A 22,132-nucleotide genomic window follows, 5' to 3' on the forward strand; every position below is an offset into this window, starting at 1 on the left:
CCAGGAATAACCTCTAAGCGCCGCCTGTTATGGGACTTCCCTCAAAAAAAGAAAGAAAAGAAAACCTCAGAGAGTTCAGAAAATACATCTGTAGTGTTTTTGTTGTTGTTCTTGTTATGTTTTGTTTTTGGGTCACACCCAGCAGCGCTCAGGGGTTACTCCTAGCTCTCTAGGTTCAGAAATCTCTCCTGGCAGGCTCAGGGGAACCATCTGGGATGCCGGGATTCGATCCACCGCTCTTCTACGTCTAGGGCCGCTGTGCTATCCTCCCACAGTTGCAGTGTTTTTAAATTACGAGGCATCGGGGCCTGCTCTGTGCTGGAAAGAAGCCACCAAGGCGGCCATGTCAGTTGAGGGCACGGCCGGCGGCCGGTCTGCGAGCGCACATGCGCACGAGCACGCCTTCCCGAAGTCCCAAGGCCGAGGCGGTGGCCCGCGCGTGCGCCTTGGAGTGTTCTGACGCAGCGCGTAGAGGCCGAGGCCGCCTGCTGCCCTCCGCCCCCTTCGGCCCCCGCCCGGAGCCGCACCAGCACCTTGGTCGGTGTGCAGCCCGGGGGAGGCCGGGCCCGCGCGCTCCGCCGTCCCGCGCCTCGCCTCGCCTCGCCTCGCCCCCGGGAGGGACTGTGCCCGGTGCCTCCGGAATTGCAGCGCCAGACTTGGCCCTGCAGCCTCGCAGGTCGCCCCTCGCCTCGGAGGGAGGCCGAGCCGGGGCCCCTGCGTCCCGCCTGGCCCGCGCTACTCGCAGCCCGCCGGCCCCCCAGCTGCGATGAGCTTCTTCGGCTTCGGGCAGAGCGTGGAGGTGGACATCCTGCTGAACGATGCGGACAGCAGGAAGCGGGCCGAGCACAAGACGGAGGACGGCAAGAAGGAGAAGTATTTCCTCTTCTACGACGGCGAGACGGTGTCCGGGAAGGTGAGCCTGGCGCTCAAGAACCCCAACAAGCGGCTGGAGCACCAGGGCATCAAGGTCGAGTTCATCGGGCAGATCGGTGAGTGGTTCGAGGTTCTGGCCTGCCTTGGGGGACAGGCACGGTCCCTGTCCCCGCCGTCCGAGGCGTTGCCGCTCTCTCCCCCCTACCCCAGGTGACAGCGCGCCGCGAGGGCTTCCAGGAGGCGACATGGGCGCCTCGCGATGGGCCCTGGTCCCCAGCACCTGCCGCCACGGTTTGGAAGTGAAGCGACCGTGCACTGCTGCAGGGCGTTGTTGCGGGACACCGCTGTTCCCGACCTGCCTAAGCCCTTAGCCCTTGGGGTCCTCTCTCCCCGTCGAGGCTGGCCGCCTTCCCACTGCCATCCCCTGTCTGTGCAGAATAAAGTAGCCGCCCGGCCCCCCACACCTCACCTTGGCTCTAAAGGCTGGCACAAGGATCGAAGGGAGCAGCCCAGCGTTTTGCTCCCCAAGCCAGTCCTTGTAAACGCGCATTCCGATACTTGTTCCCAATGAAACTCCGTTCTCCTTTCAAATAAAATAAAATAAAATAATACTAGTCCGAAGCCCCAATTAAAGAACCCTAGTCTGCCTGTGGCACTGTTGAATCCCATTCCTTGCCAGATAGTGAAAGAGAGCCTGGGTGCTCTGGGACGCTAGCTCCTTGTGACCTGAGTGTTAACCATTTTGAAGACTGCTCTAGCTAGACTTTTGTTGATTGCAACTCACAGGGATTGGAGAAATGCATTGTCTTTGCCATGAGGACAGGAAATGGTTGTGGAGGATACAGTAGAACAGCGTCTGAACAGAAGTCTACCCCCAATTCCACCCCCATGCCATGCTGCAGGTCCCCATTCCTGTTGTTTGGACTTTGGGGAAGCTGCTTCTGCATCCTGTCCTTGTCCTGTCTGCAGAGTCCCTTTCCTACAAGGAGGACATGGGACCCTGGGTGGCGGAGTCTTGGGGAACAGAGCTTCCTGTCTGCTTTCCAGTGCTCCAGGAAGATTGTGCCTTAAGTCCCAGAGAAAGTGAGATCCAGCTGACCCTGTGGAAATTTCCCTGCTGATTTTCTCACGAGGGCCAAGTGAAAACTCAGTCTTCTCAGCCTGAGATGCTGGGGGGGGGGGTGTCTCAGAGCTATGCCCAGTAATCCTGGGGTGCTGGGTCTACTACCAGTGGCACAGAGTCCACTCTCCTGCCTCAGATGCTAGGATTATGCACCATGGTGCCTGGGAGCCCTTGGGTGCTGTGAGCCTGTAATGTCTGTGCAATGCCACCTATGTTCTTCCTAGCCCTGTGACTAGGATCCCGAATTCTAGCACTCTGCTGTGTGCTGGAAGTGAGACTGCAGACACTACTTCTGCTTTCTTCTTCTAGCCCCAGGTTGTTCTTGGTAGACAGCATCACTGCTGAGTTTGACACTCTGCTGTTTATTGTTGAAGAGGGTTTCCCAGCACTCTGGGGCTTCTCCGTGCCACACACCACTGCACCCCCAGTTCTGTGAGATTGGCGTAGGTCTCTTCAGGGCACAGTGCCCTAACATGGAGCAGATTGAAGGTGTCTTTGGTTGAGCGCCACTGAAATGTCACTGGCTCTAAATCTGTATTGCCGAGATGTGAGTATTGTGGAGATACAGTTTCGTGGTGATCTCCAACACTGCAGGGCCTGTGCAACACAGCATCCTTGTGGCCCTCACATTGAACCATTGGTCATTGGTCGCTGGTGGGGCCCTAGGGCCTCATGAGCACCACTTACGAGGCCCTCCCTGCCCACAATAGATAAGGATTGCCACATAGTAAAGCTTCTTGCCCGTTTTCTTGGGCTTTTAATGTGTTGTAGACAAGCTGTCTCACTATCACTCGAAATAGTGAGAGGTGGCCCGGCTTTAAGGGGGATGGTGATGCCCATCTACAGGAAAGGGGAGAGTTGGAGCAGTAGCAGAGCAGGGAAGGTGCTTGCCTTGCACGCATTCACCTGAGTTCAGTCCTGTAAACATTTGTATTTGATTCTTAGATCACTCCGTGCTTTTCCTATCCTCTTCACATTCTTGGAGTTGTAAAACCCCACCCAGGCTTGGTTAGGTACCCATCTAGGTTTCAATAACATAAGTACCCTTAACTGTATTAACACTGCCCCTCAGGTGAGTTACCTTTAATTCTGTTAACTCTGGGCATCTCCAGGTGTGCCAATAACCAAAAAAAAAAAAAAAAAAAAAAAAAAAATATATATATATATATATATATATATATATATATATATATTGTAATAAGTAGATAAAGGTAAGGGGGAGGGATTGCATGCCCTGCCTGGCACCTGCTATTTCTGCTGAGTTCTTTGAAACCCCTACTTTTCCTACTGGTTATTCCTTGGGATCCCGTGTACACTGGCCTGGGGTGACTGACCTCACACCCTCACCTGGAAGGTAGGGACTGTCAAGTTGCCTGCCCTGTGTCTGGGCTGACCTCACTGGCCATGTGTGGTTTTCTCCATCTTCATCTTGGACTCTGTAGGAAGTAGGTTGGGGTGGGGGGCTTTCATCTGAAGTCAGCCTCTGTGGATGCTGTTCCCTTATGTCTCCCTGTCTTTGGACTCTGGGCTTTACCCACCAGCACTTGGGTTACTCCTGGCTCTGCAGGATATGGGATGCTGGGTATCAAACTAGGGTCTGCGATGTGCAAGGCAAACTCTCTACCTATTGTGCTATCATTCTGGCCCAAAAAAATGGTTATTTTTTTTTCTTAAAAACATGAAATGGGCCAGCCATTTGCTGGTAGGGCTTCGGCCTTGCACAAGGCTGACCAGGGTTCAATCCCCGGCATCTCATATGGTCCCTGAGCCTGCCAGGCGTGATTTCTGAGTGCAGAGCCAGGAGTAACCCCTGAGCACCACGAGGTGTGACCCAAAAACTATTAAAAAAGTTTTTAATGTGATGCTGCTGGGCCTTGACTGCTGGAAGCCCAAAAGCTTTCTGTGTTTTCATTCATGAATCATGCCAAGGCAAAGTAGATTGATTCTGGTTTTTATTAAGAAGTGCTGGACTGGGGCCGGGCGGTGGCGCTCGAGGTAAGGTGCCTGCCTTACCTGCGCTAGCCTAGGAGACGGACCGAGGTTCGATCCCCCGGCGTCCCATATGGTCCCCCAAGCCAGGAGCGACTTCTGAGCGCATAGCCAGGAGTAACCCCTAAGCGTCACCGGGTGTGGCCCAAAAACCAAAAAAAAAAAAAAAAAAGAAGTGTTGGACTGGGAATAGGGCCTGGCCAGGCTTTGGGTGGACACCAATTCGTGTGTTGGGGAAAGTGTCCAGAGGACTGCCAGCCCTGCAGATTCTGTCCTTGAGTTGGAGAGGAGGCTGGCCTCTGCTTCCAACAGAACCTGTGGCCTCTTTACTGTGAGGGAGTCTGAGAGGCAGACTGACTCCCCTTCTTCCCCCCAGGGCAGTTGGTAGTCAGTGTCACATTGGAGATACTCAGACACTAAAATCATTTCCTCCTGATGGAATGAGGAGGCAGATGAAGATAGGTGAGTGGTAGCCTGACTTGTAGCTAGAAAAGGGCCTGGACCTGAGGCTGGGCAGAAGTGGGGGTGACTGGGCCCAGTTCTGGGGTAGAAGAGAGACCACTTACAGGTTCCATGGCCAGAGTCTTTTGATGGTACAGCTCAGGTTTTCCATAATTATTTGGGGAAGAGTACACATACCCCACTTACAGGCACATGGCCAGGTCTCGCTCTGTTTCTTCCCCTTTGCCCCCGCTTGGCATAGACAGTGCAAGTGTCTTCTGAGTTATTCATGAGAAAGCTTTGTCTAAAGATAGGCACACACAAGTACGGTGGAAGAGGGAGGCCACACCTGTACTCCTGACCTATTAAGAGGTACCAGCCACAGTCAGGGCTACATTGCCGGATCTCTATCTTTTTCTGGTTTGGGTCCTGGGTTGCTTTGGGGTTGTGTTCATATCCATGTATTCTCCTTTTCTCCTTTGTCCCCTTCTGTCTGGCATTTCCCATTGCAAATTCATGGGTATTGGATCCTTGTTCCACTTAAGTTCAGTGCATGGGATGTGGGCTTCCAGGTTCCTGGTGCTCAGGTCACTTCCCATTTTGGCAACCAAACTACAGGAGGGACTTCCTGGAGAATCCACAGTCATTGACTGCTGAGGACTTTTAGGCTGCACACTGTTGTTACCCCCTTACTTTGGAATGGGGGAACAGTAGAGTGGCAACCAAGGACAAATTTGCATACCTTCCCCCATATTCTCCCTGGTCTGCAGCTGTCCTTACCCTGTAGCAGCTCCTGGTGTCTCACTATTCAGAGTGCTGTGGACTGCTCAGGCCATTCTGCCATCAGGTGTTTGTGGGAGAAGGTGGGTCAAAGCAGAATTCCTGGGGTCTGAGGTATAAGTGTTAAGACACTTGTCCCATGTCAGCATATTCTCTCCTGGTCCCCCTAAGTCTTCTGGGACCCCTGAGCACAGAGATAGGAGTAAGCCTTGAGCACTGATAGGTTTGGTCCTGAAAGATACATTGTAAGCATACACTGTAAGGCACAGATCTCCTTGTGAAGCACACATGGTCATTACAGGATGCAGTCAGTTCACACAATAATCACAGGATGCCTTGTAAGCACACAGAGTCATCATAGCATACATTGTAAGTACATACAGTAATATTGTAAATATACGTACATACATTCTAAACATACAGTGTATCATAGGTATAGCACACAGTCATCACAGGATACATTGTAAGCACAATTGTATCTGTTGCTTTTGATGCTAAATTTTCGGGAAACCATTCCCTGTGCATTTCTGTCAGACCCCATTCTTAGAGGGAGACCTAATCAGCACATCCACCCTGCTTTGAGGCTCCTCCGCTCTGCTTGCCTGCAGCATTGTCCCAGACTCCCCGGTCTGGTCCCTGAGCAGCTGGCAGCAAAGTTCTTTGCATAAGGCCCAGAGAGAGAGCACAGCGGTAGGGCATTTGCCTTATACACAGCCAACCCAGGATGGACCTGGGTTCGATCTCTGGCATCCCACATGGTCCCTCGAGCCTGCCAAGAGTGATTTCTGAGTGCCGAGCAAGGAATAACCCCTGAGTGCCGCTGGGTGTGACCCAAAAACAAAGAAGTTCTTTTCACTGAATCAGCACATTCTCCCGTTGGTCTCTTGTGGCCTAGAGTCCAAGATGACTAAGGTGTGGGTCCCAGATCTCACTGGCTGGATACCATCACCCTCACTGGGCCCAGACTGTTTGTGGATTGGTAAGAAGTTGTGGCCTCATTCTTGTGGCCTCATGCCTACCATATGTGAGCTGCACTGGCATGCAGGTGCTGCTTTCACAACAGCTGAAAGTGCCTCATGAACTGCAGGAGCAGCTGTAGAGCTTCTGAAGGGAAGGACAAGGAGAGCAGGCAGCAGGACCCCAAGCAGCAGGACCAGCAACTCGGACTTGCTTGGAAGTGGACACTCTCGTTGGGCTCACAGTGCTCAAATACCCTTTGATTCCAGAGAAATTACCTTTCTGCTGGGGGCTCTTCTGAGTCATTCAGGCCTCGCCACCATAGATTGTCCAAGAACCCGGGAGATGTTTGCACCCTCCCTGAACCAGATTGTAGAAATAGACTTTCCCACAGGAGATGCAGCCCCACAGCCAGTCTGTGCTCCTCGCTCCTCAGCTCCTGTTCCTGTATCTGTTCAGTCAGGCCTGTCTGTGTCTCCCAGGGAATAGCTAGGAAAATGCTTTCAGAAGTTACAGATAGTTTTTAGGGACTGGAGCTGTAGAATTGTATGCCACTGACCCAGGTTCGATCCCCATTGTTCCAGAGGGCCCCAAGCCCTGCCAGAAGTGATCCCTGAGTGAAGAACCAGGAGTAAGCCCTGATCACTGCTGGGTGTGGCCCCAAAGCAGAGTGAGAGAGAGAAGTTGGAAATGATTTGTGAGTGTGTATGCAATAGTGTAATGTTTATTTTTGTTTGTTTGGTGACCATACTCAGGTTACTTCTGGTTTTGTGCTCAGAAATCGCTCCTGGCAGGCTCAGGCACCATATAGTATACCAGGGATTGAACCTGAGTCATCCATGTGCAAGTCAAACACCCTACCTGCTTTGCTATTGCTCCAGCCCTTAGTGTTCTTGTGTTCTCTCTTACCCCATGGCCTAGAGTAGCATTCCATTGGCCGCTTTTTGTTTCCATGTTTCTCTGGATTGAAGTTTTTTTTGTAGGAGTTTTGGGGGTGGGCCAGTGACAATGTGTATGGACAATGCCAAGGGAGTGACCTTGGTGAACAGTGAGGTTGGCTGTGGTGGTGGTGGTGGTGCTAGTGGTGTGTGTGTGTGTGTGTGTGTGTGTGTGTGTGTGTGTGTGTGTGTGTGTGTGTGTGTGTGTGTGTGTGTGTTGGGAAAGAACTTCCTGCTGCTGGGAGCCCTGGGGCCTGTGAAACTGGTATATCATGGTAGACACCATCTCCTCCAGAGCTCTACTATGATCGTGGAAACCACCATGAGTTTGTGTCGCTGGTGAAGGACCTGGCCCGGCCTGGGGAGATCACGCAGTCGCAGACCTTCGACTTTGAGTTCACGCATGTGGAGAAGCCATATGAGTCCTACACAGGGCAGAACGTGAAACTGCGGTGAGTGCTACTGGAGGATGTTGGTGCTCCCACACAGGCCTGGGGTCTGTGTTGAGGTAGAGAGGCCACTGTAGCTAGTATGATCATCACCAGGTGTTGGTTCCCCCTGAGAGCAAAAGTGAGTCTTTAGTACACACAGGTACCTGTGCCTGATTCCATGTCATAACTCTATGTCTAAAGCTACTTCAAAGAATGCCGAGAGTCCCAATCCCACTGTTGGATAGGCCAAGCAAAGATATCCTGGGGCCTGTCAGGGAAATCATGCAGCAGTAGGCAATCCTGAGTGCTACCCCACTGCTGTTCCAACTGAGCTGTGGGGTTTGGATACCCATTCTAGAACTTTCCATCTCAGTTTGGGAGCATGAAGGGTAATACAGCATAAAAGGTTTTTAGAGTCCTGTGGCTAGAGAGACAGAACAGGAGTGAGGCACTTGGCTTTTATCCATCCAGCCCACTTTGATTTGATCCCTAGCATCACATGTCAGTCCTCTAAGCACTACCAGAAGTGATCCTTGGGCACACAGGGACAGGAAGAGCCTCTGAGCAATGCAGGGTGCAGTGTCATGCCATATTTCCCTTTCACACACCCCCAGAGAATGAATAGCATGTGAGTTTTGCTTTTATTGTCCTGATCCTCTTTGGTTAAGGACTGGCTCAAGTATGTGAAATGAGAATGTTCCAGTCGAGGACCTTCATATCAAGGACCTTTTAGTCCTCATCTCTATTGTCCCTGGCTATTATTACAATAATGTCTTTTATTTTTCTTAAATCCCATAGATGAGTGAGACTATTCTGTGTCTGTCTCTTTCCCTCTGACTTATTTCACTCAACATAATTGTTTCCATGTCATTCCATGTAAAGGAATATTTTATGACTTCATTTTTCCTGAAGGCTACATAGTATTCCATTGTATATATGTACCACAGTTTCTTTAGCCACTCACCTGTTGTCATGACCCCACAGAATTGTTCTTGTCTTCTCAATTGCTTTTGGATTAGACTCATACTGATATGCTGGGCCCTTCTGTCTTACCATAGGGCAGAAAGGGTGTTTTGTCGAATGGCAGGAAGATGAAAGAATGGGGCAGAGGCAGAGCAGGCAAGTTTGGGGCTCCTTTTTTTCCTGAGTCTTTAGGCTTTGCTGGGTATGTGATGTGTGGACAAGACTTCCTGGGGCCAACAGGGATCCTCCATCACACTTTGGTGAGCACTGCTGAACAAGGGATGACTGGAGCTGACTGGAAAAGAGCGGGGATCAGACAGAGGACCAGACAGTGTGTATGGCTAAGCAAGTGCTTCCCACTCAGAGGAGCTGGAGCAAGCTGGATGCTTGGGAAGAAACTGGCCCCAATTATAAACTTAGAGGCTGGTGGGCGAGATGTTTTCAGGGTGCAGAGCTCAGGTAAGAAGACCATGGAGCTGCTGTGGGAAAAGGGCAGGCCGGCCTGAAGGCTAGAGCACTACAGCACACCCCAAAAAGACTCCAGATTTCATGGGCAGATCCTGTGTCACCTGCAGCACAGGCTCTGTTTCGGAGACCTGGGCATGTTTGGGAAAGTGGTAATCGAGCAGAGCTTTCTCCAGATATGGAAGAAGGAAAGGCTGCTAGGTGAATGCAGCAGAGGTGAGGGGACCATAGGCAACTCTGGACCATGACTCCCAAGTTGGAATCACTTGTAGGTTTGTTCACTCTCTCTCTCTCTCTCTCTCTCGGGTATTGGGTAGATTATCTTCTCAGATGGTGCTGAGGAGGCGTCATGACACAAGGAGAGTGTCGCTTGGCCCTTTGATGTTCGAGATTGACTGGCCACTGCTATGGTACTCCATATCTCCCAAGCAGTGCTTCGGGAACCATGTGATGCCAGGAATCAAAGCTCAGTCAGATTCTTGAGTCTAGCTATAGGCACTGGTGCCTGGAAGGTCCTGTGGGTTGAAGATTAGACATTGACCTCAGATCGACTCTTCCTTCCCAACATCCCCCTTTGCTCCAGCTATTTCCTGCGGGCTACCATCAGCCGCCGCCTCAATGATGTGGTTAAGGAGATGGACATCGTGGTGCACACGCTCAGTACGTACCCGGAGCTGAACTCCTCCATAAAGATGGAGGTGGGCATCGAGGACTGTCTGCACATCGAGTTCGAATACAACAAGTCCAAGTGAGTGTCAGGGCTGAGGTGAGGTGGGAGTAGCCAATGTCGGCTCTTGGCATTGCTGCTTCAGGGGACTGTCGGAAAATAGAGGGAGTGTCCACGTGGCCCAGACAACATGGGGGATGAATCTACGTGAATATAAGATGGCCTAAGAGCCCACCTCTGATGCTATTTGGAGCCAAGGTGAGCTCACCTGGGGTTAATTGGGATTCCAGCCCCACTGTTTCCTTTGGAGTGAAACTGCCACCACATTAGCATTTGGGGTCTCTAGAGACCTGAGGAAGGGCCCTTAGCCCCACTTACTTCCTCTCTGCACTGAGAGGAACTGGAGCAAAAGTGATGCTGGAGCAAAACCTGGCACTTGCTCAGAAAGGTCTTGAGAAGGTCTTTTGTTTGTTTGTTTGTTTTGATTTTGGGTCACACCCGACATTGTTCAGGGGTTACTCCTGACTCCACTCAGAAATTGCTCCTGGCTGTCTCGGGGGACCATATGGGATGTTGGGATTCAAACCACCTTCCGTCCTGGATTGGCTGTGTGCAAGGCAAACACCCTGCCACTGTGCTATTGAGAAGGTTATATTTTAACTGAAACATTTAACGTTGGAAAGGAAGTGCATAGGTTTTCCACTGTTTTCTGTCAAGGAGTGAACTAAGCAGAATAACATGTCTGAGGATGTTTGGGGAGTAGAGAGGCAAACATGAAAAGGATTCTCAATTCATACAACTAAAACCAGCAGCACTGTGTCATGGATCTGGTGTACTGTCCTTCATGCCTGAACCTGACCTCTGTCATTAAGCCAGGACTGCTCTGCTTACAGGCCTTGGCCTTGGTTCCCTCCCCATAATCTGAAGGATAGGGTGGACAAAGGACCTGGGCCCAGCAGGAGTCTGGATGAGTAGAGATTACTCATGGGCTCAGAGTTATGGATCAGCCTGGGACAGAGTTGCTCTCCAAGCTGGACTGTCTGGGCAGGAATTAGCCCTCAGAGCCCAACCACCAGGAAGCGGGTACATAGGCAGGCAGAGCAGCCACTGTTGTTACATGGAGTGACCCTCACTGTGACCTGCAAGGTCTCAGCCCCATCACAAATTCCATGGAACTGTGACCATCTGGTCAGGTTGGGAGTTAGGACTTGTTTCACCCTTCAGTGCAGCACTGGGAACAGGTGCTGGGATTTCTAGGTCTTGGGGTTTCTCATCTTAACAATGAGACACTTAGATTTTAAACACATGGACACGTATGCATGCACATTCATACATACACATATATACACATAGGGCAGAGGGAGCAGCCAGGCTGGGTCTCAGGTCCCCTCCCAAGGTCCAACCCTCTGTTTCTCTGTTCTTCTGGGGATCAGGGACACAGGAAGCCTACCTTTCAGCTCCCTCCCCTCAGCGATATGGGCCTCCTGGCTGTTTTCTCTGGTGGTCCATGTGGAATGTCTGCAGGGTTCCTTCATAGCCCTCAGACTAAGCCAAACCATGCAAAGCCCAGATTTGATTCTGGGTCATATCTTTGTCAAGTTCTACTCTTCAGATGCCCTTTCATCTATAAACAGCTTCATGGTTCCCTGAAGTGTGAGGTTTTCTCCTAGACTGGTTGATGCTGGACCCCAAAGAGCTCCCAGAATGGGGAAGAGATTCCCATTCCCCTGGGATGGGGAAGCGATCTGGTAATATATATCTGTGACAAATAATCCACACAGACAGGAGGGTAGAAAGGCGAGGTCAGATGCACAGTCCTTTGTCAGCCTGCTAGCAGCTCCAAAAGGCAAGCGCCTGCCAGCCAACTGCCCAAAAGACCCTAGCCTAGACCACCTATTTATTAGGATCTGAACAGCACCCCCACCTGGAAGGTCGTAGGTGGGAAAGCAGGCAGGGAAAACAGATTGAAGAGAAATATTATAAAAGCCTCCATATACTAATAGTTCCCCAGCTTCTGTGGCCTGAGGCTTTGAAGACTTTCTCCCAGCCATGTCCAACAGAATGCACACACTGCATATGTCTGCCATGCCTGACTACATTCAAGGCTGGTACACAACATATATACACTTGCACACATGTTGTGGCTGACTTGAATCAGGGCTGCACATACATACTTAACTTGGGGGCCAATCACAAGCATGCTTGTGTGCACACATGCCATAAACACAGTCCATGCAACCCATGAAACCAAAAAGAAGAGGTATAGGGGCATCATGTGAAAACAGTCCACAGGAGCAGTAGACTGCCACAGACACCTGAGCTGCTCCTGCCTGGCACCCAAGGCTCAATTGTGAGCAAGTTCCTGTACATGCCAGAAAAAGCCACTTGCATAGATGCAGAAGCATCAAGGGGCCTAGCACAGGGAGATGGAAAAGACATGAAAGTACAGTGGGATGCTGGGGGAGGCAAGATGGTTGGCACAGATGAAGGTGGGTAGGGCTTGTAGCCACACCAAATCAAAACTGTTCTAGTGTGGCCTGGGGTCAGCTGATGCTCATATCTGTCCCCCTCCTGCATATACAGGTACCATTTAAAGGACGTCATCGTGGGGAAGATCTACTTCCTGCTGGTGAGAATCAAAATCAAGCACATGGAGATCGACATCATCAAGCGGGAGACAACAGGCACAGGCCCCAATGTGTACCATGAGAATGACACCATCGCCAAGTATGAGATCATGGATGGGGCACCTGTGCGAGGTGAGCAGCCAGGACCCAACCTCCTCCTTGCTCCTCTCCTGTGCCTGCTCTGGGTTCCCTGGGAGCCCCTGGGAGAGTGAGTTGCCCCTGTCCTATTTCTCAGCCTCTGTCCCTGGAAAGGATGACTTTGGGACTTTAAACTACTGACCCAGGTTGTAGATTTGAATTTGAATGGGGGCTAATCTGCAATCATACCTTTTTTGTTTGCTTTTGGGGGAAGGATGGACATAGGGCAGAGGAAACTATGTCTACTAGTAATGCTGAGAGACTATTGAATCATTTTTGTCATGTGGAGCTGGCTTAAAGGGCTGGAACACATACTTGGCTGCAGGAGCCCTAGGCATAATATGGTCCCGTGAGCATCGCCAGTATGGCCCAAAACAGAAAAGGAAGTGAATAGCATGGACTCGGATCCCTGTCCTCACTCTGCTCTGCTCTCTAAGAACGGGACAGCAGTACCAGTTCCCTAAAGCACTGGGGATTGGGTGTGAATTGCCCCTGGAGCACCCTCAGAGGAAGCTGACCCCAGCTGTGGCCAAGGAAGTTGGGGGCTGGATCCTCAGGGATCTGCCATCTCCCCACAAACGGGCTTGGGTATAGAAATGGCACTTTGAGGGCCTGGAGAGATAGCACAGCAGCGTTTGCCTTGCAAACGGCCGATCCAGGACCAAAGGTGGTTGGTTCGAATCCCAGTGTCCCATATGGTCCCCCGTGCCTGCCAGGAGCTATTTCTGAGCAGACAGCCAGGAGTAACCCCTGAGCAATGCCGGGTGTGACCCAAAAACCAAAAAAAAAAAAAAAAAAAAAAGAAATGGCACTTTGAAATGCCCAGTGCCTGTGGACTTTGCTGGGTGCCCCACTGGCCCATGTGGCTGGAGAATTTTGTTCCTTTGCAGGTTCAGCCTAGGCTAGCTTTGTCTGAGTGTTTGTCTCCAGACTACATCCTGCTTCTCAATCTGCCTTCGTGGCCTCTCCCTGAAAACAGGGCCCCAAGAAAGCAGGCACTCAATTCTATTTCAGCTGTACCCAGGCGGTGTCCTAGTTCAGCCTTTCTCAGTGGAACTGCTGTCCTGGTTTCCATGCCCTTCCCTGGAAAAAGCTCCATGTTGCAACATGGATGAGGGCTGGGGTCTCCCCCACCTACCCCTGAGAAAACAAGACTGGTCACTAGTTGTAGACTTGCCTGAGCAAGTCTGTCTGTGGGCCCCTCCTGGGGCCACTGTCAGCCATCCGCCCTGCCATTCTGCCACCCATTGTTGCACTATTCACCCTGCCCTGCAGACACTGTCCCAGTTTGTGTCCCGCATTCTAGTGGGGATACTTGGGGGACTCTACATTGATCTGGAGGAGAGAAGTAATGGGGGGTGATGCTTGGGGGATCTGGCCCAAGCTTGTTGCTGGGCTGTGTATTTATTGATCATGGTTTATGCTGGTCACACTGGCTTGTGGTGAGAACAGGGTGCCTGGTTCTGGACTGCGACTGCAGGCAGCCCCTTGCTAGGTCCCAGGTGAGAAGTAACAGCTGGGCTCAAGGCAGTTCTGACCCACTGGCCCACAGGTGAGTCCATCCCCATCCGGCTCTTCTTGGCGGGTTACGAGCTCACCCCCACCATGCGGGATATCAACAAGAAGTTCTCGGTGCGCTACTACCTCAACCTGGTGCTGATCGATGACGAGGAGAGACGCTATTTCAAGCAACAGGTGAGGGAAAGTGGGCATACATGGGCACCCAGGCCCCTTTCTTCCCCTGGTGGTCATCAGGAAGTGGGTGACCTGCCCAGGGTGGATGCCAAGTCTTTCACAGCCCTAGCTGTGTTCCCCACCTTAGGCTTCCTCTCCCCACTCCGCAGGAAGTGGTACTATGGCGGAAGGGGGACATTGTTCGGAAGAGCATGTCCCACCAGGCAGCCATTGCCTCCCAGCGCTTCGAGGGCACAAACTCCCTGGGTGAGATACGGACCCCTGGCCAGCTGACTGATGCCAACAGCAGGCAGTAGCCCCCGGGCCCAGGATCCCATCACCTGCCCAATACCCACAGCCTGGGCTAGTTAGGCCCAGGCTTGTAACCCAAAAACAAATCCTGTTTTTGCCATCTGTTCCTTCCTCTGGGGAGTGGGAACGGGAGCTGGAACTGACTCACTGGGACAGCCCTGGAGGGAGGTGTGTCCCAGAAGATGTTCCCAGAGGGTCTACCCGTTGGCTGCTGCCTCCCCACTCTTCTGGCAGAATAGGCATCTGTGGCCCCTGAGCTTCGGTGGCAGGATCAGCTGGCATCTGTTCCTACCATCCCCTAGTGGTCACTCCCACCCCCATCTGCTGTGCCCAAGAAAGTGGCTGACATCTGGGCCTGCCCCATCCTGAGAGGCGATGGAGAACTCGAAGTGCAGAAGCTGGGGAGTTGGAGCACTGTACACCAAGACTCCCAGCAACAGCTCATCTGGGCTGTGCCTCTGACTGCAGCTTCCTGGCTCCTTCAAGTGCTGTCCTAGAGATGCCGTGCGAGGGCCTCAGGCCAGCTGTTCTTGGCCCTGTGAGCACGTCCAGGTAGAACCGCCTGGCGACCACCGTGCCAGTCCTGCACTGTGGCTGGTTGGAGGGTGTCAACTCTCCAGCCCTTAGACAAGCTTGGCACAGGCTGGATTCTCACAGCTTCCCTATGTCTATCCTCCCAACCTGTCCACTGATTCACTGGGGAATAGAAGCTTGATCTTAGACTCTGGGCAGTGTCTCCGAGATAGAGGACATTCAGGACCTCAAACTTCATTAAAGGTCTTGCCAAGTCTTGTCCTCACCAGCACCTAACCCTGTCCACAACAGCAGATATGGGAACCAGAGACCCACATGTGCTTGTGGCCAGGAGGGTGGTTCCTGTTGCTGAGCTTACCGCCCAGCAGTCAAGGCACCACATCCCATACCACCTCACCTGGGAAGGACCTGGATCATTTCCAAGGATTTAGCATTCGATTCAGCTGTCTAGGCTGCCATTTGGAGAGCAGAGGGTGGGTTTGCAAGAGAAAAATCACAAAGGCCCAGCCCTGGATTTTGCTCTCTTGACCCAAGCTCAGGAGCTCCAGCCCCCTGGGTGCTGAACAGGACCCCCCACAGTTGGTCCTGGAATGAGAGGGTCTGTTTGGGCCTTTAGGCACATAAGCTGCCCTTCGGGTGCCACCCCTAGTCATGGTCTCAGCAGAAAGCAGCTGCCAGCATCTCCCCTCCTCCACCTTCCAGGAAAACTGGAAGGGACACTTGGCTTCAGTCCCTCCTTCCTTCACCCCATCTCTATTTCTCATGCCAGCAGCAGGAGACCAGTGCCCATTTTAGGACCAGGCCCGGCAGCCGCCCGTTTACATGTTTCCTAGCGTGTGATCTTTCCAGTGCTGTATTTAAGGAAAAACAAAGAACCATTGTCTCATTTGTCTGATTAAAGGAAACTTGTGACTTGGAAGCAGTGTCTGTAGTCTTGGTGGGGGAATGGGGTGTCTATTACTTCATTCTGCTTATTTTGTTTTATCTCACAAGCTGAGAGTCCACCACAGGGCTGCTTAGGGTTTTCTATGCAACACCAAGAGTTGGGCTGATATGATCTCTAAGCACCACCAGGTGTCGCCCCACACCTCAAGAGTGTCAGCCTGACAGCCTGCAAAAAAAAAAAAAAAACGGTACCTGGTTGGCAGGTGCCCTTGGGAGGGGAGCTGGCTCCAGACGATTGCTGTAAGGGGAGAAGTGGGTGGCTCCCCTGTCCTCAAGTGCAAAGCTTTCTAGCCTCAACGGACAAAGTTTTATTGCATAACAAGGTAACAAAGATAACAAGCTCCTATTTCCTGTAGACAGGTGTGCAGGCTAGGCAATGCCCAGTGTCTTCTGAGGGTGGGGTGCTGGATTTCTTGGGGATCTGGTCTGGCCTGATCCAGCAGGTTCTTGGCTAATTCAGCTCTCCATCCTCCAGGCTTAAAATAAACTCAAACTCTTCTGCCGAAATGGGAAAGAGGAGGAAATCAGGTCTTGGCTCTGTGCCCATTGGGGAGGTCAGGCTGGTTACCCGATGAGCAGGGGCAGCCTCTGCCCATCAGGTGAAGTGCCCAGTCAACCAAGGGGCAAGGGCGGCTTCATGCTCAATTATCAGATGGACAGGGTAGTTCTATTCAGTCAACGATAGGCACTAGGGCATGGGGACACATGAATATCCCCAGGAGGAGCCTGATTCCGGCTCCCTGCTGTGCTCCCACAGTCACCCTGGGTACAGTGACTGGAAGTGTCTGCTCTTACCTGGGGTCAGGGGCTGAATGGACAGTCTCTGGCGGGTGAAGAGAAGCATGTTTCTTAAGGGGCCTCCACTGACTTTGTGAGCCTGGTGGTGGGTTTTCAGCTCAGCCAGCGGAATGAAACGCTTCATTAGCCGAACAAATTGTACATCCACCTGGAGAGTGAGAATAGGGTCGGATAACAGGTTTGGCCACGTGTGGGACATTCCACAAGCAGCTTGCACCACAATCTGTTTCATGACCCAAGGCTGGGTACCACTGTCAATTTCTTCAACTCCCTGTCCCCAAGCACCCCCCCTTGTACGTTGGACCACTTGACACCCCCCCCTTGTACCATGGACCATTTGACCACCCCCCCTTGTACCATGGACCATTTGGGGTTGTCTTCTTTGCTGGAGGGATCATAATGGGGGTTGCATTTCTCAAACTGTGTGTGGTCCGGGTAAGCTTCCTTCACAATCTGAAAAATAGTCAGGGTCCCAGGCACTCAGCAGCATGGCCAGTGTGAGGTTCAGGGTCATATGATCAGCCCAAAGCCATTCTGGGAGGCCAACAAGGGCAAGTGGAAATAATATCCAATGTTGGTCACAGACCAAGTCTCTCCACATTTCTGACAGGGTAGGGCAGAGTGCACTTCCTCTGCTCATTAACTCAATCCCTCTGGCTGTACAAGCCAGTGTCTCAGAGAGGGGGACACTCAGAGAAAGGCTCTGCACCTTACCTTCACCAGGCCTGCGATTCCAGGCTCTCTGCAGTTGCTATGGTAGAAGAAAGCCTTTTCCTCCAACTTCATGGCTCTGAGAAAGTTCCGGGCCTATTCCAGGGGAGAAGCAGCAAGAATCAGCCTTTCCACTGAGCGTGAAGTCAAATCTGCTTTGATTGAATAAACTTTAAGGGAGGCTCAGGAGTCTCCTGGCAAATCCTGGCTAGCCAGGCTGTGAGTTCTGTACCAGAGCCCGGTGCTGCTGGGATTCTGGTGTCTGGAACTCCACAAACCACTCAGTGATGCTGAGCAGGGCTGTTCCTGGTGATACTCAGAACCAGGGGAACCTTTTGGTGTTAGGGATTATGCCAGCCTACAGGGGAAGAGATTAACCCCTGTACTATTTCTCCAACCCTACACATTTTTTTTTCTTGACTACATCTCTTCAAGTCCCTTTCCATTTAGTTCTTTTGGGGTGGGGCACACCTGGCAGTACTCAGGATTATGGTAGATGGGATGCTGAGGATTGAATCCAGGTTGGTCCACAGTTGGATGCATGCAGGGCAAATGCCCTACTCCCTGTGCTATCACGCCAGCCCCCTCCATTTAGTTCTTGCCTTTGCCCAAAGGCAAACTTGTACCAGGGCATGGGCCAGAACACAGCTTATTTGAGCATTAAGTTAGAACATCCCATTTTTACCTAAAACAGGTGTTCCCCAGCTTCCTCTTTCCTTTTCACCCTTTGACATGTAAAAGTCCACTAGACCAGACTAGATTAGCTTGATAGATACTTTTGTCTCTTACCTGACCCTCCCCCTCCCAGTGTGATTTGAGAAGATGAAAGGTTTTGGTTTGGTGGGCCTGCAGACAATGAGGCTAGAAGCCCCAGACTCCATGCTTTTCTCTCTCATGACTGTCTTGGTTTAGTAATTAGCGCAGTGACCCTGATTCAGACCTACTCACTCAGGTTTGGAAATACAGCATGTGGGGGCCAAAAAATTAGGGTCAAGTTCCTTGACTCGGGTCAGATTTGGGTTCTGGCAAAGTGCAGCCTGTCCTGGAAGGTTTGGTCCAATAGGGGCCACGAGAGACGCACTGTCTGAGCCCAGTGCACACTGGCCTACTCTCACCTGGTAGTTGCGAACACCATCCCAGCACGCTGTCTGCTTGGGTTCAGCTTGGAGATCCTCGATGCTGAACTAGGAAACAGTCATTCATGTACACGGCCTGCACCCCAGGAAGTGCTACTGCTGTAGTGAAAGTAAGTCAGCCACTGCACAGGCCTGCAAAGGACCTCAGGGCAAGAAAAATTCTTACATTATTTTGTTTTATTCTAAGGTTCAGAGGGATGGATAAAGTAGCCGATATTAATCTGGCTCTGCATTTCACTTACTATAATATCAGATACTTCAAGGTATACAGATACTCCTCGCTTGACGACCAAGTTCCGTTTCAAAGACTTGGTTGTTAAGTGAGGAACTGCATGTACTGTATACAGTAGTACAATATATGCATAGTACTTGACAATACAGTATTCTGAATAAGTAAAATAACAAGAAAGATCAAATAGAAAACTTCCACTTCTTTTCATTTGCAAAGGTTGTGAATTTACACACAGTATTGCAATGCATTACAGAATATAAAGTTAGTAAAGTAGGTACTTTAAAGCACCAAGAACCACAGTATGGTACTGTAGAGTGTACAAGACAGAAAAGGGATATTTAAAATAAAATAAAATAATGTTGAAGAGACGGTCGTAAGTGCGAGCAGTCGCTAAAAAGGTAGGTCGTTACGAGAGGAGTATCTGTATTTTCTCTGGATTGTTATTAAGGCCAGTTGCTTTAAGGGAACCCTATGTTCCCTTGAAAATGTTGGCAGGGACCTATATGCGTGGATGTGGTAAGAGAACAGGATCCTGAGACCAAAATACTGTTTATGATTTGCCAAACCTCAGATTTCAGGTCAAATTGAACCCCATGCCAGGTGGATCAACATTCACTGGAACACTGCAGTGCCATTTGCTTACTTTCTTGCTCTGATAGCCCAGTTCCAAGGAATATTGTAATACTGTTCAGACTTCTCTGGAGTAGACAGACTACCAAAGCATTGAGTGATAGCAGTGAACGTTGGCAGAGGCAAGCAAAGGTATCTAGAGGCAGCATCCAGTGGGAAAAGCGCGTGCTTGCCCACGGCTATGCAGCTGCTTCCAGTTCTGACAACAGAAATGGTTCCCAGAAATTGGGTCACTCATGAGCAGAGCAGGAAGAACCCCCTGAGCACTTCAGGATATGTCACAACCTCCCTACCAACCAAGTCCAGCACAGGAGATAGAACCCTGAGAACTTTTCTCAGGCCAGAGACTGTACCCACCTTCACATCCACGCCTTTCTCCAGCCGGCTCTCAGGCTCTGACTTCATCAGCCAGTAGCTGCCGAGGCTCTCCTGGGTGCTGGTGGGACCAGAGTTCTCCACTTCACCTTCAACCTCACCAGCCTGCTCCAGCTTGGCACATTTTCCAGTGGCCCCCTTCTTGCCTGCAGTAGAAGCTGGAAGACAGGTGGTACTGCTCTGAGCACTACAGCAGAAGCATCAGTGTGAGAGTCAGAATTCGAATCCTGGACCCCTCAGATACTGGCCGCCCCTAAGATGCAGGTCTTAATGAGAAATAACTAAGAAAATGAGCCAATAACAAAATCCCACAGGAGGGGCAAGCAATAGGGCATTTGCCTTGCATGCAGCCGACCCAGGACAAACCTGGATTGGATCCCGACATCGCATATGGTCCCCCCAGCCTGCCAGGAGCAATTTCTGAGCAAAGAGCCAGGAGTAACCCCTTAAAATAAAACAAAGTCAAAAAACAAAACAAAAAAAAAATAAATAAATAAAAATAAATAAAACAAAGTCCCACAGGATGGGACGAGCCTCCACAGTTAGATTTAGGCTCAGGGTTCTAGAGGTGTGGCTGGTAAGACAGCCACAAAATATTTTCTTTCTCCTGGCCTTTCTGAGGTGTTTTTCCCCAGTGAAGGAACTAATGAGGCCAAGTAAGATACAGCAAATGACTTTACTTGAGCAAGTACTACAGCACACACTCATAAATAGTACTCATAGTTACTGTCATCAGCATAGATTTTTTTTTTCCTTGCACAAATGCTTTGCAGGCTCTCTTCCCCTTTCTGCTGGCAAGGAAGTCAGAAAAGACTTCTCATTTTAGACTGTATAAATTTGGATTTATGATCCAGAGTTTATTCTGAAGAACTAGAAACAATGCATCTAGAATACATCAGGGAACCAACAGATAATCCTTATTACAGTTTTTAAAATTTGGATTTTTGGGTCACTCCTAGAAGGCTCGGAGGACCAAATAGGATGCTGGGGATCAAACCTGGATCTGCCACATGCAAGGCATGTGGCCTACCCGCTGTACTATTGCTGCAGCCTATTGAAGTTTTTCAGGTGACACTCTAAACATTATGTGCCCCCCTGACGTTACTCAGCAAATGTCCTCCTGGGCAGTGATCCCAGGTGACAGCAAGTGGAAGCAGAATCAGCATGCCACTGAAGATGTCCTTGAATGTTTGAAAGTCTAGGCTAGGTAGATAAAGGTAGTTAGGAATTGGACCAAAGAATGTTCTCCCTTTGATGATTATTATTTAGTTCTAAGTAATATTGAACTAGAGAGGACAGCAGGGGATCTCAAGCTATGAAGCAGTGGCTACTCCCCACCCACCAATCACAGGCATTTTTATCTTGTTTCTTCTTAATCAAGATCTCCCTGCTTCAGGCCTGTTAAACAGGGGTGGGTCCCCAGCAATTTCTCTTTTTCTCAGGGCTTAGTCCTGACTTTGTTCAGGGATCACTCCTGCTTTGGGGGGCTAGGGAAAGGACCTAGAAGGGCCCAGTGCCCAGTCTCTCTCTAGCCCGTGCATAATTCCTTATTTAAAGCCCAACTGCCCTATCCCCAGCGGGCATCTACTTCTCCCTACCTCCTGGTCTTGGTCCCTGGCGCCCCAACACCCGTGAAAGTCTCCAAGAGCACCCCTACTACCAAATCCCCGTCCTCTGTTCCTGCTCTTCATCCTCGTGAGTGGAGAAAGGGCATCTCTCGCTTTCTCTGCCTGGTTAAGTCGAGACTCGAGCTGCTACTTTCCTCCATACCAGTAGACGGGTTACCGGCGCCTTTCATCTAAGCAGGAACTGTATGTTCTTGAACCTTACTATCAGGTGCATTTTTTGTTATTCTTTCCAAACTGTTACCGAACAAGCAAACAGAGCGAGTTTGGGGAGGAGTAATACTGCAGTAAGGGTGCCAGAGGGGGGTCCGCTCCGTACACTCTGCAGCTGAGGCGCAGCTCACCTGGCCTCGCAGCCCCCGCCAGTCTCTTCTGGGGTCTCGGCATGGTGTCCCCGCAGGCTCTGGAATCGAGCGAAAGGTCCCACAAGCTCCCTCCAGAAAGCTATGCAGAGCCAGCCAGAGATTCGGAGCTGCAGTGTCTCGGGACTCGGACTATTTTGCAAAAAAAGCAGTTAGATAACTGTGCTGCAGCTCCTGAAATCTTCCCCCTGCTTATCTGCACCCCCCCTTTCCACCTTTCTAACCAAACGTCCTGCCTCTCCCTGGCTTCTCATTCACTCATCTCCTTCAGCAGCACTAGCCCAAACAGCACACAGCACACCTGACCCCTGCCACCAGCCAAGAGGCCAAAGGGCCGGGCAGTGCGTTCCCGCCTCGAGGTCACGCGTGTCTCCGGGATGCTCGACTCCGGTCTTCTCTGGAAGTT

At 51.0% G+C, this 22,132-nt stretch overlaps 2 protein-coding genes across 2 annotated transcripts; one reads left to right on the forward strand and one right to left on the reverse strand.

Moving 5' to 3' along the window:
• Positions 1 to 614: 614 nt before the first annotated feature.
• On the forward strand, positions 615 to 15,831 carry VPS26B (VPS26 retromer complex component B). The gene is made up of 6 exons (XM_049778297.1): positions 615 to 989; positions 7,397 to 7,553; positions 9,544 to 9,708; positions 12,211 to 12,386; positions 13,945 to 14,087; positions 14,237 to 15,831. Exons 1-6 carry the CDS (start codon positions 767 to 769, stop codon positions 14,381 to 14,383), a joined length of 1,011 nt encoding a protein of 336 aa, XP_049634254.1. The 5' UTR covers positions 615 to 766; the 3' UTR covers positions 14,384 to 15,831.
• A 354-nt stretch (positions 15,832 to 16,185) lies between these two features.
• On the reverse strand, positions 16,186 to 21,868 carry THYN1 (thymocyte nuclear protein 1). Its single transcript, XM_049778321.1, has 7 exons — positions 21,709 to 21,868; positions 19,722 to 19,897; positions 18,482 to 18,550; positions 17,370 to 17,462; positions 17,013 to 17,108; positions 16,653 to 16,803; positions 16,186 to 16,355 (listed from the first exon to the last, which is right to left on the reverse strand). The coding sequence occupies exons 1-7, from the start codon at positions 21,749 to 21,751 to the stop codon at positions 16,309 to 16,311; spliced, it is 675 nt and encodes a 224-aa protein (XP_049634278.1). The 5' UTR covers positions 21,752 to 21,868; the 3' UTR covers positions 16,186 to 16,308.
• Positions 21,869 to 22,132: the final 264 nt, after the last annotated feature.

Source organism: Suncus etruscus, chromosome 8 (genome assembly GCF_024139225.1).
Source record: "Suncus etruscus isolate mSunEtr1 chromosome 8, mSunEtr1.pri.cur, whole genome shotgun sequence".
In the NCBI taxonomy this organism is placed as follows: domain Eukaryota; kingdom Metazoa; phylum Chordata; class Mammalia; order Eulipotyphla; family Soricidae; genus Suncus; species Suncus etruscus.

What these genes read in the sequence shown, in the direction of transcription:
- THYN1 (XM_049778321.1), bottom strand. Translation starts at nt 21,751, where the DNA reads ATGCCGAGACCCCAGAAGAGACTGGCGGGGGCTGCGAGGCCAG. An exon ending in AGAAAGGCGTGGATGTGAAG is followed by an intron (nt 18,551 to 19,721) that starts GTGGGTACAGTC and finishes ACTGTTTCCTAG; the next exon opens with TTCAGCATCGAGGATCTCCA. An exon ending in ATGGTGTTCGCAACTACCAG is followed by an intron (nt 17,463 to 18,481) that starts GTGAGAGTAGGC and finishes CCCCTGGAATAG; the next exon opens with GCCCGGAACTTTCTCAGAGC.
- VPS26B (XM_049778297.1), top strand. Translation starts at nt 767, where the DNA reads ATGAGCTTCTTCGGCTTCGGGCAGAGCGTGGAGGTGGACATCCTGCTG. An exon ending in GGGCAGAACGTGAAACTGCG is followed by an intron (nt 7,554 to 9,543) that starts GTGAGTGCTACT and finishes CCTTTGCTCCAG; the next exon opens with CTATTTCCTGCGGGCTACCA. An exon ending in TTCGAATACAACAAGTCCAA is followed by an intron (nt 9,709 to 12,210) that starts GTGAGTGTCAGG and finishes CTGCATATACAG; the next exon opens with GTACCATTTAAAGGACGTCA.